The sequence below is a fragment of the Lynx canadensis genome, chromosome A3, assembly GCF_007474595.2.
Source record: "Lynx canadensis isolate LIC74 chromosome A3, mLynCan4.pri.v2, whole genome shotgun sequence".
In the NCBI taxonomy this organism is placed as follows: Eukaryota; Metazoa; Chordata; class Mammalia; order Carnivora; family Felidae; genus Lynx; species Lynx canadensis.
Genome location: NC_044305.1, coordinates 114,063,428 through 114,080,170, shown reverse-complemented (window position 1 = coordinate 114,080,170; position 16,743 = coordinate 114,063,428). Strand labels below are relative to the sequence as shown.

General features: G+C 41.9%; 1 protein-coding gene across 1 annotated transcript in view; it reads right to left on the bottom strand.

Annotated features, from left to right (window-relative positions):
• The window catches only part of MEMO1 (mediator of cell motility 1), a 132,015-nt gene extending 115,473 nt beyond the window's left edge, over positions 1-16,542 (bottom strand). The window contains 2 exon segments of the mRNA XM_030311356.3: positions 15,731-15,808; positions 16,254-16,542. Coding sequence (XP_030167216.2) covers positions 15,731-15,808; positions 16,254-16,527 — 352 coding nt within the window. The 5' untranslated portion in view covers positions 16,528-16,542.
• Positions 16,543-16,743: the final 201 nt, after the last annotated feature.

The following is a 16,743-nucleotide window of genomic DNA, read 5'->3' as shown; positions in this document are numbered from 1 at the left end:
TATCACCTTACTGAATGCATCATAACTATCTTCCTTTGAAGAACCAGAATAAGCAATAACCAAAAAAGGGAATGTGATAAGTAGAATAATGACTATTGGTGTTATAACACAGAAAGACCTTCAAATACTGAATTTGTTAAGTACAAAAGTATAAAAGAATTATACAATACAGTATACTACCATTTGCTGAAAAGGTGTAGGAAATGATGACATATTCACATGTGCTTGTATATGCGTAACAAAACAATGGACAGACATGCAAGGAATTGATAAAAGCACACACCTACAAGGAAGGGGGAATATGAAATTTACAAAGGTGGTATAGGAATGAGCTTCTCAATCCTTTAATTTTTAAAACATATGAATGTATTCACAGTATTTTTAAATGTATAACTTAATTTAATTTAAAAGAAAATAATACTGGGGGTGCCTGGGTGGCTCAGTCGGTTAAGCTTTCGACTTTCACTCAAGTCGTAATCTCAAGGTTCATGGGTTGGAGCACTGTGTCGGGCTCTGTGCTGTCAGCCCAGAGCCTGGAGCCTACTCTTGATTCTAGGTCTCCCTCTCTTTCTGCCTCTTCCCTGCTCATGCTCTGTCTCTCTGTCTCAAAAATAAATAACCATTAAAAAAATTAATTTAAAAGAAAATAACTCTAAACCAATATTAAGTATAATTCACATGTTTTTTCAATTTCTAGGTTGCCCTGATATCAGGAAAAAAATAAAAAATAAAAAGTTACTTTTTTTTAAATTTTTTTAATGTTTTTATATTGGGCTCAATGCTATCAGCACAGGGCCTGCTTCAGATCCTCTGTCCCAGTCTCTCTGCCCCTCCCCCCATTCGCACGCACACATGTACCCACTCTCTCTCAAAAATAAATTTTAGAGGCGCCTGGGTGGCTCAGTCGGTTGAGCATCCCACTTCAGCTCAGGTCATGATCTCGCAGTCTGTGAGTTCGATCCCCGTGTCGGGTTCTGTGCTGACAGCTCAGAGCCCGGGGCCTGTTTCAGATTCTGTGTCTCCCTCTCTCTCTGCCCCTCCCCCACTCATGCTCTGTTTGTCTGTCTCTCTCTCTCTCTGTCAAAAATAAATAAACATTAAAAAAAAATGTTTAGTTAAAAAATAAATTAATTTTAAAAAAAAATTTTAAGAAAATATTCAGATGAGGGGAACGTGGGTGGCTCAGAATCAGTCAGTTAAGACTCCAGCTCACAATCTTGGCTTAGGTCATGATCTCTTTGTGAGATTGAGCCCCAGGTTAGGCTCTGCGCTGACAGCACACAGCTTGCTTGGGATTCTGTCTCCCTGTCTCTCTCTCTCAAACTCAAAACAAATAAACTTAAAAAAGAAAAGGTAATATTCAGGTGAAATTAGCAGTTATTTCATTAACTTTTTTGTACTTAAAAGATGTCACTGATGGAATTGAAAGCAAATTTAGATATTGCACAAGACAAAAAAAAAAAAAAAAATCAGTGAACTTAAAAGAAATTACCCAAAAGGAAGCACAGAGAGAAAGAAGAAAACAATTCTGAATTAACTATAGGGCAATACCAAGCTATTTAGCATACTTTTAATTGGAGTCCAGAAAACAAAGGGGGTAAAAAGAAAAAATATTTGCGGTAATAATGATTATGACAAGTATTTTTCTAAATCTGCTGCTAACTATAACCCACAGATCCAAGAAACTTAGTGAATCCCAAAAAAGGATAAACTCAGATCACTCAAAGGCACATGATGATAAAATAGCAGGAAAATGGTAATAAGTTTTAAAAAAAAAAAAAAAAAGCTTAACACAACCATAGGAAAAGAAAAAAAAAACAACACTGTATTGAGAGAAACTAATACTTTTTTAAAAAATCACAGAATTCTCAAGCGCCGTGCAAGCCGAAATTCAATAAAACATTTATAAAGTGCTAAAAGAAGTAATGTCAACACACCTACTGAATTCAATTTTTACCAAACCACCTATCAAAAATGGGGTAAAAAAGCTACAGTAATCAAAACAGTGCGGTAATGGAATAGGAAAGATAGACATAGAGACCAATGGACTAGAACTGAGTCCAGAAATAAACCCAAACATCTATAATCAATTGATTTGAACATTCAACAGAGAAAGAATAGTCTCTTCAACAAATGGTGCTGAGACAACTGGACATCCACATGCAAAAGAATAAAGTTGAACCCAAACCCACCCCATATACAAAACTTAACTCAAGGGGCGCCTGAGTGGCGCAGTCGGTTAAGCGTCCGACTTCAGCCAGGTCACGATCTCGCGGTCCGGGAGTTCGAGCCCCGCGTCGGGCTCTGGGCTGATGGCTCAGAGCCTGGAGCCTGTTTCCGATTCTGTGTCTCCCTCTCTCTCTGCCCCTCCCCCGTTCATGCTCTGTCTCTCTCTGTCCCAAAAATAAATAAACGTTGAAAAAAAAAAAAATTAAAAAAAAAAAAAACAAAAACTTAACTCAAAATGAATCAACAACCTAAATGTAAAAGCTAAAACTATAAACTATATAAAACTATATAAACTTATTTCTCAGAAGAAACTGCAGAAGCAAATCTTCATGATCTTAGGTTTGTCAATGGTTGCTTATACATCACCAAAGCACAAGTAACAAAAGAAAAATAAATAAATGAATAAATAAATCTGAATTTCATCAGAATTAAAGTTTCTGTGCATGAAAAGATACTATCATGAAAGGAAAAGACCATCTATAGAATGGAAGAAAATACTTATAACTCATATGTCTGATAAAGGATTAATTTCCAGAATATCCAATGAATTCTTTTAACTTCATAAAAAGAAACAAACCAATTTAAAAATAGGAGAAAGACCTGAGTAGACATTTCTCCAAAGATAATCTACAAATGGCCAATGATCACATGAAAACATGTTCTGTATCATTACTCATTAGGATAGCTATTATCAAAGAAAAAAAGGGGGGGAAGAACGAGTGTTGGCAAGGATGTGAAGGAAGTAGAACCCGTGTACATTGCTAGCAGGCATGTAGAATAGTGTGGCTGCTGTGGATATCAGTTTGCTAATTCCTCAAAGAGTTAAATATGGAATTACCCTATGACCCAGCAATTCTACTCCTAGACAGATACCCAAAACAACAGAAAGCAGGGACTCAAGCAGATACCTGCACGCCAACATTCACAGGACTATTTATTCACATAGCCAAAAGGTACAAACAACCCAAGTGTGCATCAACAGATGAATGAATACAATATGGTTTATACATACAATGGATATTATTCAGCCTTGAAATGAAATGAAATTCTGATACATACTAATTTGGATACGGATGAACCTTGAAAACATATTAAGTAAAGTAAGTCACACAAAAAGGACAAATATTTTATGAGTCCACTTAACCTAGACACCTAGGATAGGCAAATTCATAGATAAAGAAAGTAAAATGGTGGTTGCCAGGAGATGAGAAGAGGAATCAATAGGAAGTTAGTATTTAAGGAGTACAGACTTTCAGTTGGGGAAACCATTGGTGATGGCTGCAAATTATATTAATATACTTAAATGCCACAGAAGTGTACACTTAGAAATTGGTAAAATAGCAAATTTCATGCTATGTATATTTTACCACAATAAAAAAAAAAGGGTCTTCGTATACCTAGGGCCTTGCTAGTTTATGCTAACAATATGATTTGTCATAAATTCCTGTTTTTGTTTTCCTGATACCATGGGCCACACTGTATCACTATGAGCTCTGCAAAAGACAGGAGAGCTGGAGACTGATTAGTTAAGGTCAGTCACAAGAGTGCTCTATGCCTATAAGACTGACACCCCCAATAAAATAAAAACCCGTGATACCACGGCCCAAATGGGTTTCCCTGGCTGTCAAGACTTCATACTTGTTGTCAAATCATTGATGACAGAATTTAACACTGTCAGAGCAACTGCACTGAGAGAGGACACACTGATACCTGATTTGTCCTGTACTCCACTATATGCACCTTTCCCTTTCTGTGATTTTCATCTGTATCCTTTCTCTGTAATAAACTGTACCTGTAAGTATAACAGCTTTTCTGAGTTCTAGGAGTCCTTCTAAGGGCTCATCAAACCTGAAGGTAGTCTCAGTGACCCCTGACACCGATGAAAAAGCATGTACCATACAAATATTACCTATGAGAAAGCTGGACTGGCTTTATTAATATAAAACAAGGAACACTTCAGAACAAAAAATATTACCAGATATAAAGAGGAACATACATAATAATAGTTAATTCAAGAAAACATAATCCCAAACATGTACATTAAATAAGATATTTAAAATACATGAATCAACAAATCAACAAAGTAAAAGAAACAATACACAAACCCAGAATTATAGTTGCGAATTTCAATACTGCTCTCAGGAACTAACATAAATAATAAAATAAGGAAAATCAATAGGAATGTAGAAGACTTAAATACAATAACCCAACTTAACCTAATTAACATTTAGAAAGCATTCCACCCCACAACTACAGAAAACATACATTATTTTCAAATGAACACAGAACATTCACCAAGACAGACCATGTAATGAGCCATAAAACAAGTCTATTGTTAGTTATCTGGGCCCAAGGGAGAAAAACAGATGCAACATTTCCTAAACTTACTTGACCATAAAGCCTTTCTGCAAAGGCATCTCCAGGGACTACTGTTTCTCATCACACTTTGAGAAAAGCTATCCCACCCATTTTCACCCCTTCCTATTTCTACTCCTAGTTGTGACTAGCAAAATAAGGGTATTAGTAAAAATGTCCTTTCCTTGGCTACTCTGCCCGAACTAGCCAATCTTGGGAAGTACCTGCAAAAGTCCTAAGGCAGGAATAAGCTTGACATATTTGGGAAACAGTAAGAGGGCCAGAATGGTTGGAACAGCATAAAGAATAAGTGGTAGGAGATGAAATCAGAAAGTTGAGCAGAGGTCAGAGCATGTAAGACCTTCTAAGCCTCAGTAAGAATTTTGAATGTGATTTTAAGTATGAGGGGAGGGTTCTGAAAAATGACTATTATCTCATTCACATATTTAGAAGATATCTCTCTCGCTCGCTCGCTCTGTCTGTCTCTCTCTCTCTCCCTCTCTCTCTGTTGTGTAAAGAACAGAATGGAAAGTAGGCAACGAGTTGAGAAGCTCTGGCAATAGCATAAACGATGTCGAAGAGCAGAGCAGCCTAGACCAGACTGAAATGTGTATGTCAAAGAAAAAACTCCAAGGCAAATCTATATTAACTGCACTGAGATGTCTTCAAGCATTTTCTTTACTTGGCTCCTAGGCTATCTCATTCTCCACCTAATGAGATGCTCAGTTGGTCTTCCTTACATGATCTCCCTCACCTACCCAACCTCTTCAGGTTGGAAACGTTTTAAGGCTTAGTCATGAACCTCTTTGGCCTAGCTATTCCCTTTCTTGTGATTTCACCGGACACTTGGCTTTAAATACCATCTATATAATGTTAATTCCCAATTTTACATCTCCAGTCTAGGCCTCTCCCCTAAAGTCTAGGCTCATGTACCCACGTGACTTACAGTAAGTACCTCAAAATTTAACAAACCAAAATAGAGCTCCTAACCTTCCTCTACCATTTTTTTTTATTTTCTCATAAGTCTTCCCTACCTCAGGTGGTAGCAACTCCATTACTGCAATTTCTAACAGATAAACCTTAAGAAATATCCATGACTGGAGCGCCTGGGTGGCTCAGCCGGTTAAGTGGCCGACTTTGGCTCAGGCCATGATCTCATGGTTTGTGAGTTTGAGCCCTACATCGGGCTCTGTGCTGACAGCTCAGAGTCTGGAGCCTGCTTCAGATTCTCTGTCTCCCTCTCTCTCTGCCCCTCCCCCACTCACACTCTGTATCTGTCTCTCAAAAAAAAAATGAATAAACATTTAAAAAATTAAAAAAAAAAAAGAAAGAAAGAAATACCTGTGACTTATTTCTCTCATACCCCACTTCCAAGTATGGCAGCAAATCCCATCAGCTCTACCTTCAAAATATATCCAGTAACCAATCACTCTGACCTGCCTCCACTGCTATTATTACTCAATGCCAGCCTTTATCATCTCTTACTTGGATTAGTGCTTTCCTCGTAACTGGTCTCTCTGGTTCTGCCCTTGCCACCGGCTTCACCACTCCCTGACACTCACTACAGCAGTCAAGTGATTCTAGTAAATCTAAATGGAGCATGTCATCAACTGCTCAAAACCTTCCAACAGCTGTCTCACTCAAGAAAAGTCCTTACAATGGTCTTCAAGACCTGTCTGACCAAAGCACCTCTGTGCCTCTGCTCCAGCCATTTACTTTTAACCTCATATCACACTACTCTATCCATGTCACTTCATACCAGTTGCAATGGCCTCCTTGCTGTTTCTCCAATACTCCAAGCCAGCTTTAGCTTCAGGACCTCTGAACTTGACGTACCTTCAGCCTAAAATTATCTTGGCCTCTAGGGGCGCCCGGGTGGCTCAGTCAGTTAAGAGTCTCATGCTTTCAGCTCAGGTCATGTGAGTTTTGTGAGTTTGAGCCCCATGTCAGGCTCTGCACTGTGTGGAGCCTGCCTGGGATTCTCTCTTTCTCCATCTCTCTCTGCCTCTCCCCAACTCATGCTGTCTGTGTCTCTCAAAAATAAATAAACTTAAAAAATTATCTTGGCCTCTAAAATTACCTACAATGCAAGGCTTGCTCTCTCTCCTCTACTTCCAGTCTTCACTCAAAGTCATTCAAATGAAGTCTTCCCTTCCAATGTTATTTAAAATTGCAAACTTCCCTCCGATTCTTAAACATTTTTATGCATCAGCAGCTCTGATTTGCTTTATAATTCTCCATAGCACTTTCCCGTATCTAATATACTATATATTTTACTTACTTACCTTATTTATTGTCTATCTCCTCCAAACAGAATATACACTCTAGGGATTTTTGTTTGTTTCATCTCCTGCTACACTACTAGTCCCTAGAGCAGTACCCTTCACACAGAGCTCAATTTATTCAATACTGAATCACTGAATGTTAAACAAAGCCTCTGCAGAAGTATCAAGTTTTGTTCGGCCTGATTCAAATTCTGGGACCAGCCTAATTAAAATAAACCAATTCCTTTACCAGTATTTATTTTCTATGAATAATATTCAATATTCATAAGTGTTTCTAGTCACACTTTTATTATTTTATAATCTAAAACATTTATTTAACAATTATAGAGATGCTTACTGACTCCAAATAATTCCACTTCTCTCTTACTCCAGCAGCACTACAAACAAAAAACAGTAGCCTTCAGCCAGAAGTCCTGTGTTCAAATCCTAGCTCGCCGTTTACCAGTAGTATGACTCAGGCAATTTAGCCTCCGCCAAGTCTTAGTTTCTCATCAATAAGAGAGCAAGGAGGGGGTGGATTAAAGCCTGCCTGCCTTACCTATCCCATACCTAATCACAGGATTATTGTGAAAATCAAAAATGTATGAGAAAATGCCTTATAAACCATAAGATATACACAAGTGTGAGTTAAATGTCAATAGTTTAGAAAAAACCTGAAGAGCAGAAAACTTCAATGTTTGGAGCAGCATATCTCACCATATCTCCTTGCAGTCAGACTGGCTGCCTGCAATCAGACTCCTCCACTTAAATATACCTTAAACAAGTTATTCAACCTCTCTGAGTCATTATTTCCACATCCATAAATGGAGACAATACCAACCTTGTAGTGTTCTTGAGGATTACAGATTATATACAAATATAGGAAACGTACCCATGGAATATGTTTAATGAAGGACATTTTTGCTATCATCCTGGTCTTTCAAATGGACAAAAATCCAAAAGGAGATAACTACAAACTGTACCATGGAGGTAAGAAAGATGACTTTGACTTGGAAAATACATGAGAAAAAACAAGAAGGAAAGTGAGAAAGAGCCAGTGGTAATCAAACAAAACTTTAACAGTTTGCCTATTAAATTTGTTCTTTCCTTCTTGCCTTTTTCCAAGTAAAACAGCAGGATGAAATGCAAAGAAAAATCAGCATACAGAACACTGTATCTAGTAACCTAAAAAGTTAATTTTAAGACTAAATATTATACATATAATCTCTTTACTTCAAAGGAGAATATCTTTATTAGACAGTTTTTCAATTTCTCACACACCGAGATGTATTTTGACACTCTAAACTCAAGGCACATGTCAAAAAAATAAAACAATTGCAGTTTTCCAACCACAGCACCCTGACAAAATTTTATTAAAAGTTTAGAAATATGGCAAAATGAATAAAACAACTCAAAAAGTAAAACTGCAATTAAGACATATATCATACAGGGGTGCCCAGGTGGCTCAGTCAGTTAAGTGTCCAACTTGAGCTCAGGTCATGATCTCACAGTTCATGGGTTTGAGTCCCATGTCAGGTTCTGTGCTGACAGCACGGAGCCTGGAGCCTGCTTCAGATTCTGTCTCTCTCTCTCTCTCTCTCTCTTTCTCTCTCTCTGTGCCCTTCCCCCATACTCACACACATGCTCTCTTTCTCTCTCTCAAAAATAAGCATTAAAAAAAATTTTTTTTAAGATATATATCATACAAACACTTCAAGAATGCTTTTTGAAATCATCAGACTTTGCTATATTTCCTTGATTCCAGGACACCAGTAATTATGAGATGTACCATCAATATAACAACCATTTTTGGGGACAGGGTAGGGGGGAAAGGCCCCACATTAAATATACACTTAGACATACCAATTTCAAAAAACATTTAAACAGGGCACCTGGGTGGTTCAGTCGGTTAAGCATCCAACTTCAGCTCAGGTCATGATCTCACAGTCCATGAGTTCGAGCCCCGTGTGGGACTCTGTGCTGACAGCTCAGAGCCTGGAGCCTGCTTCAGATTCTGTGTCTCCCTCTCTCTGCCCCTCCCCTGCTCATGCTCTGTCTCTGTCTGTCTCAAAAATAAATAAAAACATTAAAAAAAAATTTTTTTTAAACATTAAAACATAATGTATCCTTCTGGAATGCTGACAACATTCTATTTCTTGATATAACAGGCTGGTTACATAGAGTATGTTAAATCTGAATATTCATCAAAGTGTACACTTGTATACTTTTTCTGTATCTACATTTAGTTCAACAAAAAAAATTTATGTAATATACCTACTTCATACACATACAGCTATCAACCAGATGAATTATTGATATAAATATGAAAGGTAAAAAGATAAAGCTTTTAGGGGTGCCAGTGTGGCTCAGTCAGTCTGTTGGGTGGCTAACGTCAGCTCAGGTCATGATCTCACCATTGGTGAGTTCGAGCCCCGCATCAGGCTCTGTGCCGACAGCTCAGAGCCTGGAGCCTGCTTTGGATTCTCTCTCTCTCTCTCTCTCTCTCTCTGCCCCTCAGCCCTGCTCATGCTCTGTCTCTCTCCCTCTCAAAAATAAATAAACATTAAAAAAAATTAAAAAAAAAAAAGATAAAGCTTTTGAAAGAAAACATGGGGAGTAGGGGACAGTGCCTGGGTGGCTCAGTTGCTTATGAATCTGATTTTTTATTTCAACTCTTGATTCCAGCTCAGGTCATGATCTCATGACCTCCTCTGTGCTATCAGCCAGGAGCCTGCTTGGGATATTCTCTCTCCCCCTCTCTCTGCTCCTCCCCTGCTCATTCTCTCTCTCTCTCTCTCTCTCTCTCTCTCTCTCTCTCTCTCTCCCCCCTCCCTCTCCCTCTCTCTCTCAAAATAAATAAATATTTAAAAATAAAAATTAAGAATTAAACATAGGAAAGTAGTTTCATAACATTGACATAGGCAGAGATTTCACAAATGGAAATTAAAAAGCACTAACCAATTGACAGACTAGACTTCTTTAAAATTAAGCACTTTGGGGGCACCTGGGTGGCGCAGTCGGTTAAGCGTCCGACTTCAGCCAGGTCACGATCTCGCGGTCCGGGAGTTCGAGCCCCGCGTCAGGCTCTGGGCTGATGGCTCAGAGCCTGGAGCCTGTTTCCGATTCTGTGTCTCCCTCTCTCTCTGCCCCTCCCCCGTTCATGCTCTGTCTCTCTCTGTCCCAAAAATAAATAAACGTTGAAAAAAAATTAAAAAAAAAAATAAAATAAAAAATAAAATAAAATTAAGCACTTTGATTCACCAGGACAAAATTAAGCACTTTGATTCACCAGGACACCAAGATCCTGGAAGGGCTAGCTACAGAGTAAAAAATACCTACAATATATAAATCTAACAAGACTATAACCACAATATGTAAAGAACTACAAATCAATATGAAAAAAGTAAACAACCTAATAGAAAAAGACCCAAAGACTTTGTAACAGATACTTCACAAAAGCAGAAATCCAAATGGCCAATATCATAGGGTCCCTAATATAAAAAGGTGTTCAACTTTATTAGTCATCAGGAAAATAAAATTAAAACTACAATGCAATACCACTACCTACCAATCCAGAATAAGTAAAAATAAAAAGACTGACAATAATAAGTGTTGACAAAGATACAGAACAACTAGAACTCATACACTGGTGGTGGGAGCATAAATTCGTAAAACCACTTTCCAAAACTTTAGCAGAATCTACTAAAAATGAGCATACCATAATCATGACTTAACAATTCCACTGTAGGGGTGCCTGGGTGGATCAATCGGTTAAGCAGCCAACTCTTAATTTCAGATCAGGTCATGATCTCATGGTTTGTGGGATCGAGCCCTGAATCAGACCCCTCGTTGAGCGTGGAGTCAGCTTGGGATTCTCTCTCTCTGCCCCTTTCCAACTTGCCAGGTAATGCGCGCGCTCGCTCGCTCTCTCTCTCTCTCTCTCTCTCAAAATAAATTTTAAAAAAAAAAACTTTTTTTTACCAGAAAAAAAAAGTACAACTATGTTCATTGCACCAAATAATCCAATGTCCACCAACAGGAGAATGAATAAACTGTGGTATACTCACATAACAGAATAAAGCAACAAGAAAAAACAAATTACAACACAACAGGGGTTAATCTCATAAATATAATATTTTGAGCAAAAGAAGCTCAAATAAGATATACTTTATGATCCTACTTTATATAGAGTTCAAAAACATGCAAAACTTTTCTAGTGTTAGAATACAAAGAACACAGCAGGGGTTGGGGATTCCAACACTGATACGTTTCTTTAGCTGGGTACTGATTACACGAATGTGCTTATGATGTGAAAATTCATCTAGTCATACGCTTTTCTAAAGGCATGTTACACTTCTTTAAAAGTCTTGTATAAAATGAGGTCCCCAACTGGTGAAAGGATTTCTAATCCTTTCCCACCACCGACATTCTTCATTGGTACTACACTCAGAGATTTAACTAGCAATGATCTTATATCACGCTGCTGTTCTTCAGGATTTAAACAATCAAGATCTTTGTCCATATTTACTATATGTGAAGGACTTTAACATTCATTCATTCAAATGCTTACTCAATACCTACTAAGTATAAAATGTGTTCTGAGTACTCAGGGTACAAAAAATGAGTAAGATATTGCTCCTAGCTTCAAGCAATTCCTAGCGTTACAGAAGACCACACATGAGAGTACAAAGGAACATCAGAAACAGCCAGGAAGAGGCAAGGCAACAGGATAGGCTTCTTGGAGGTACGAACACCTGAGTCTTTAAAAGAAGAGTAGGAATTATCTTGGCAAAGTGCATTCCATCAGACAAACAGCTTGAGTAAAAAAGCACAATGTATTTAAAGAAACAATTAGAGCTGCTACATGTTGCTTTAAGGGGTGGTAAAAGCAAGGACTGGGATGGGGTAGAAGGGAGTGGCCAAAAAGGAGGATGCCAAGTCATGAAGAAACAGACCTTTTCCAACAAGCAAGATGGTCAGTGAGATTTATGTAAAGGAATTATGTGGTCAGAAGATTATTCAGGGAGCTACATGGAGGATGGACTTAAGGAGGATAAGACGGGCAGAAAGGCGGCCAGTTAGGAGGCGGTTATAACTGTCTTGATATAAGATAGTAAGAGCCTGAAATAATGAAATAAAAGCTATAAGAGAAAATACAGAGTACAGACACATTATGCTGCTGGTCTAGAGATGACACTTTGAGAACCACTAACCTACACTAGAAGCTGGCATATTTTTCTGTAAAGGGCCTAAATATTTTAGGTTTTACAGGCCACACAGACAGTTTCTACTGCACTTTTTGGTTTATGCTTGTTTTTTAAACCCTTTGAAAATTAAAAACCATTCTTAGTTAGTGGACTTTACAAAAAAAAAAAAAAAAAAAAAGACCGCAGGCTGGATCTGGGCTGTGGGCATAGTTTGCTGATCCCTGCTATACACAGGTGAAGAACTGAGGGTTAACCTTCCGATGAGATTAATTTTCCTAAAATGCTACTCACATATTAGCTCCCTACTCAGAAACTTCTCCCTTGGTTCTGACTGCCTACTGAATAAGTCAAATCACTATTACGCATAGCATTCACAGGCATCAATACTGTAGCACCAACCTACTTACTATTCCAGGCTCAAGAACTATACCCAAGTGTGAACCTTCCATTCTTATTAAATTGATCTATTCACATTATTTGTCTCTGTATTTTGTGGTGTTCCCCAATGTTCTTTTCTCCTCTCCAAACCCACCTAAATACCATTCCTTCAAAGCACAATTCAAATCCTACCTTAAAGTGATTCCACAATCCTCAGAACTCCTATAAAAGCACTCCTAATTTATCCAAAATGTATTTGCTGTCTTATTACTTACTTTAAATAAACTGTAAATTCCTCGAGGGCAGGGAATAATTTAGACTTCTATTAGTGGATCTAGCATATAACAAGAAATAAATAAAAACAAAGATATATATATGTATATACATGTAACATATATAAGTACACACACTTTTTTTTTTTTTCTGAACTGAAGCAAATGTGATTTCACCCATAACCAAATACTTTAATTCTATGGACATGATCTGAATGACGTAGGAAGAACAGAATGACAATCCACAATGACATCTGTCTCTCTCCTATTACTCAAGTTTTTAAGAGTAGTTCACCAGGGAAAACAATAATAACACAAGTAAAACTTTTCCAATGGTCAAAGTTATCAATATAGGTACACTGGGTAATGTTAAACAAGTTACCAAACCAAGTTGAAGTTTACTTATTTTTACTTCACTTATTTTTCAAATACAAAGTAAGCTTTTACAACTACACTGCTTTAAATTCATCCTTAATAATTACTTAAGTTTAGGGGCACCTGGGTGGCTCAGTCGGTTGTCTGACTTTGGCTCAGGTCATGGTCTATGGTGGGTTCAAGCCCAGCGTCGGGCTCTGTGCTGACAGCTCACAGCCTGGAGCCTACTTCGGATTCTGTGTCTCCCTCTCTCTCTGCCCCGCCGGGCTCGCACTCTGTCTCTCTCTCTCAAAAATAAATACACATTAAAATTTTTTTAAAAAAAATAATCACTTAAGTTTAAAGTCACACACACACATATATATACATACACACACACAAGACACTCATGCTCTGAATTTTTTTAACAATGAAGTTGTCTATAACTATTCACATTATCAAAATGGCATTATCGATTTCTTTGAAAGTTTAGGGAAATAAGATTGTATTTCAAATTTTTTAAGAAAACAGTCCATTACAGGAATTGTTGAATCACTATACTGTACACCTGAACCTAACACTGAAAAAAATAAAATTATGCTTACACACACACACACACACACACACACACACACACAAAGAAAGAAAGAAAGAAATTACTTCATTTTCATTCCCTAATGATAGCTATACTTAGAGAATGTTTTGAGCCGGATAAAAGAATTCCCATATTTGAGATTATTGAAAAAGTCTCTTCAAGTCCAAAGTGTCAACTCTGCCTTATTTTATTACCCAAAGAATGTTCAAGAATCTATAAAAATTCCTCCAGAATCCTTTGTTGAAATTTCAATGCAAGCTACAAAAAAAAAAAAAAAAGTTTAAAACACTTAACACTTATAGAAAGGCATAGAAAACAAAACCAAAAGAAATAAATCAAAAGAAGGCCATGAAAGTGAAAACTGAGACTTTTTAACCTTCAAAATACACTGAAGAAGCTTAGTGACTTACAACCCTGAAAAGACTATAATTGATAAACTGGATGTTAGCAATACACTAAATTGGAGGGCAAACCCAGGAGCTAGGGACTCCCCCATTTCTCAGTTCCTGTTCTGCCTAGTACACAGTCTTGGGCACAGCCCCATATGTTGAACAAGAAAAGCTTAACTGACACTCTCAGGTTGTGAGAAATGATTAAATGTTTATGAAGTACTTTAGGACCATGAAGGTAAGTCAAATGTCATTTGCTTAGTACAAAACTACAGCTACCTGTTAGGCTTGCAAATTATGATTCTTTTGTGTCTTCCTAAGGCAGCGAAACTTCAGTGAGTCAGTAAAGTGCATGTATTTATGAGCTCGTTTAGCAACTTCAGAAAAATGAATTTTCCTCCAAATCTTTGCTGTCTCACAAACCATGTCACTAGCCAATCCAACTATTTGCAAAAGGAAACATGATGCGATCCACGTTAAAGTTAGGTCTAGTTATTGATAAGCCAATACCAAATGACTGAAAACTATTAGGAATCACAGGGGAACTTTTCTTTGTTAACTTACCAGAAATGTGACTCCTGAAAGTAATCCCAGAAAACAGTCGCTCCAACAAAACGTTTATTAAAGGGAAAGTCCCTAGGCTTTCTTAAAGAGCTCTAAAATGTTTTTAGGCAGTGTGGACAGAAGCCTCCGTTCGCTCAGACCCTAGTCTAATTCCTTAGGTACTTCAGCACCTGCGTGGTGCTGAGCGACTAGAGAGTGGCGAGGCTGCTGAGCAAAAGTGCTGATGCCAAATCCCAGCTGCCCCCTTCGTGAATGACAGTAACAATGAAAACACTGACAAAAGAGCTGGGAGGCCACCCCAAGCCACCGCCTGGCAATACTTCTACTCTACCCCCAACACACAAGAGCTGCAAATCCCAGAAAAGACCCCGCTCCCGCAGACCTCACGGGCGGAGCCTTGGGCTCCGGTCCGGCAACGTGAAAAAGTACTACCCCGCGCACTCCTCTCCAGACAGCTGAGCACCTTAAAGGTGAGAGCGGAGCGCTGCCTCCTGCCAAACTGCCAGCGGAGGAGGGAGAGGACTTCCTCGCGGGAGAGGGGAGAGCGGACGCGGCCGTGCACGCCGCCAGACGGAGGACTGCCCCGGTGGCGGGCGCCGCTCGGACCGCCGGCGGGGAGCAACCGCGAGCACAGGAACGCGCGTCCCTCCCTCGGCGCCGGGTGGGGGAAGCGGGGCTCGGGCGCCGGGCAGACCGTCCTCTCGGGGGGGGGGGGGTGGCAGCGGCCGGCCGGCCGGCCGCCCGCCCGCCCGCCTCCCGGGAGCCGGAGGCGGCGACCAGCAGACTCGGGTCCGGGAGCTCCGGGAGCGCATTCCCTCCTCCAGCCGGGTCCCGAGGGAGGGCGCAGGCTGCCGAGGCGGCCACTCTCCCTCTCGCCCAACTCCGGGCTGAGCGAGAAGGGCGGCCGGCCCCGGGCTGCCCGGCGGGCTGCCCAACCCGGGTGGGGGAGGCGGCGAGGCCGGCCTCCGGGCCGCTCCCTCCCCACGCGGTCCGCGGCCGGCGGCCGTCCGCGCCCTCGTCCCTCCCGCCGCCGCGCGGGGCCGGGCCGCCGACCTCGGGCGGCCGCGGGCGCGGGGCCAGGCGGCGGCGGCGGGCTGACGGGCCGGCCAGCCTGGGGCCCTACCTGAGGCTGTGTACCAGCTCCCGGCGTGACTGGCTTCCCGGCAGACCACTCGGTTGGACATCTTGGTGCCTGTGCCGCCTATGGTGCACGAGGATGAATGAGGAGGCGGCGGCGGCGGCGGCAGGAGCGGCTCCGCGAGGGGACGAGACACCGCGGGCCCAGCCCAGGAGGAGGCGGCGGCGGGGAGGGGATCGGCCCGGCCCAGGAGGAGGAGGAAGAGGAGGAGGCGGCGGCCCAGGAGGAGGAGATGGCAGCCGGGGCGGTGGCGGAGGCAGCAACAATCACCACAAACTCCGGCGACCGCCGGAAGATGGGGCCCGCGGCGGCTTCAGCGAAGCCCGGAACGCCCTGGCCCCGGCCCCCGGCCTCGCCGCTGCTCCCCAGCCGCGGCCGGTTCCGCCGAGCCGCCCCCACGGCCCCCTCCCCTCCCAGCTGGCCTCCCCGAGCCACCGCCGGTGACCCCACCCCCGTGACTCCGCGCCCGCCCCCTCCCCCCACCCCCCGCGGGACTCCCCGCACCCACCCCCACCCCCGGCAGGGCCCTCCTGCCCGCCCGGCCGCCGGCCCGCGGGCCCCGCCCCGCCCCGCTCCTCCTCCAGCCGCGCGGCGAGGTTAACGGCGGAAACCGGACAGGCCGGCCGGCATCTGGGGTCGGGCGGCCCCGCGAGGAGGCAGCGGCGGCTGCAGCTCCGCGCACACAAAAGCCCAGGGCCGGGGCCTGAACCGGGGAAGGCAGACCCAGAGAGGAGCCAACGCTTCCTTACTCGCCACTCTAACGGGTCCTGCCCACTGAGCATGCCCAGCAGCCGCTGCCAGGCCCGCCGAGGAATCTCAACGTGCACGCTCCGCTCTCCGGGGTTTAGCGGCAGCAGAGGCTTTGGGGGGGGGGGGAGGGTGCGGGGAGCAGGACGCAGCCGCAGGGCAAGCCCCCTCCCCCAGCCAACTTCCTTAAATGTAGAGCTCCGAGGGCACGCCGATGCGGTTTTCCACGAGGACAGTCCAGTTTGCCCTTC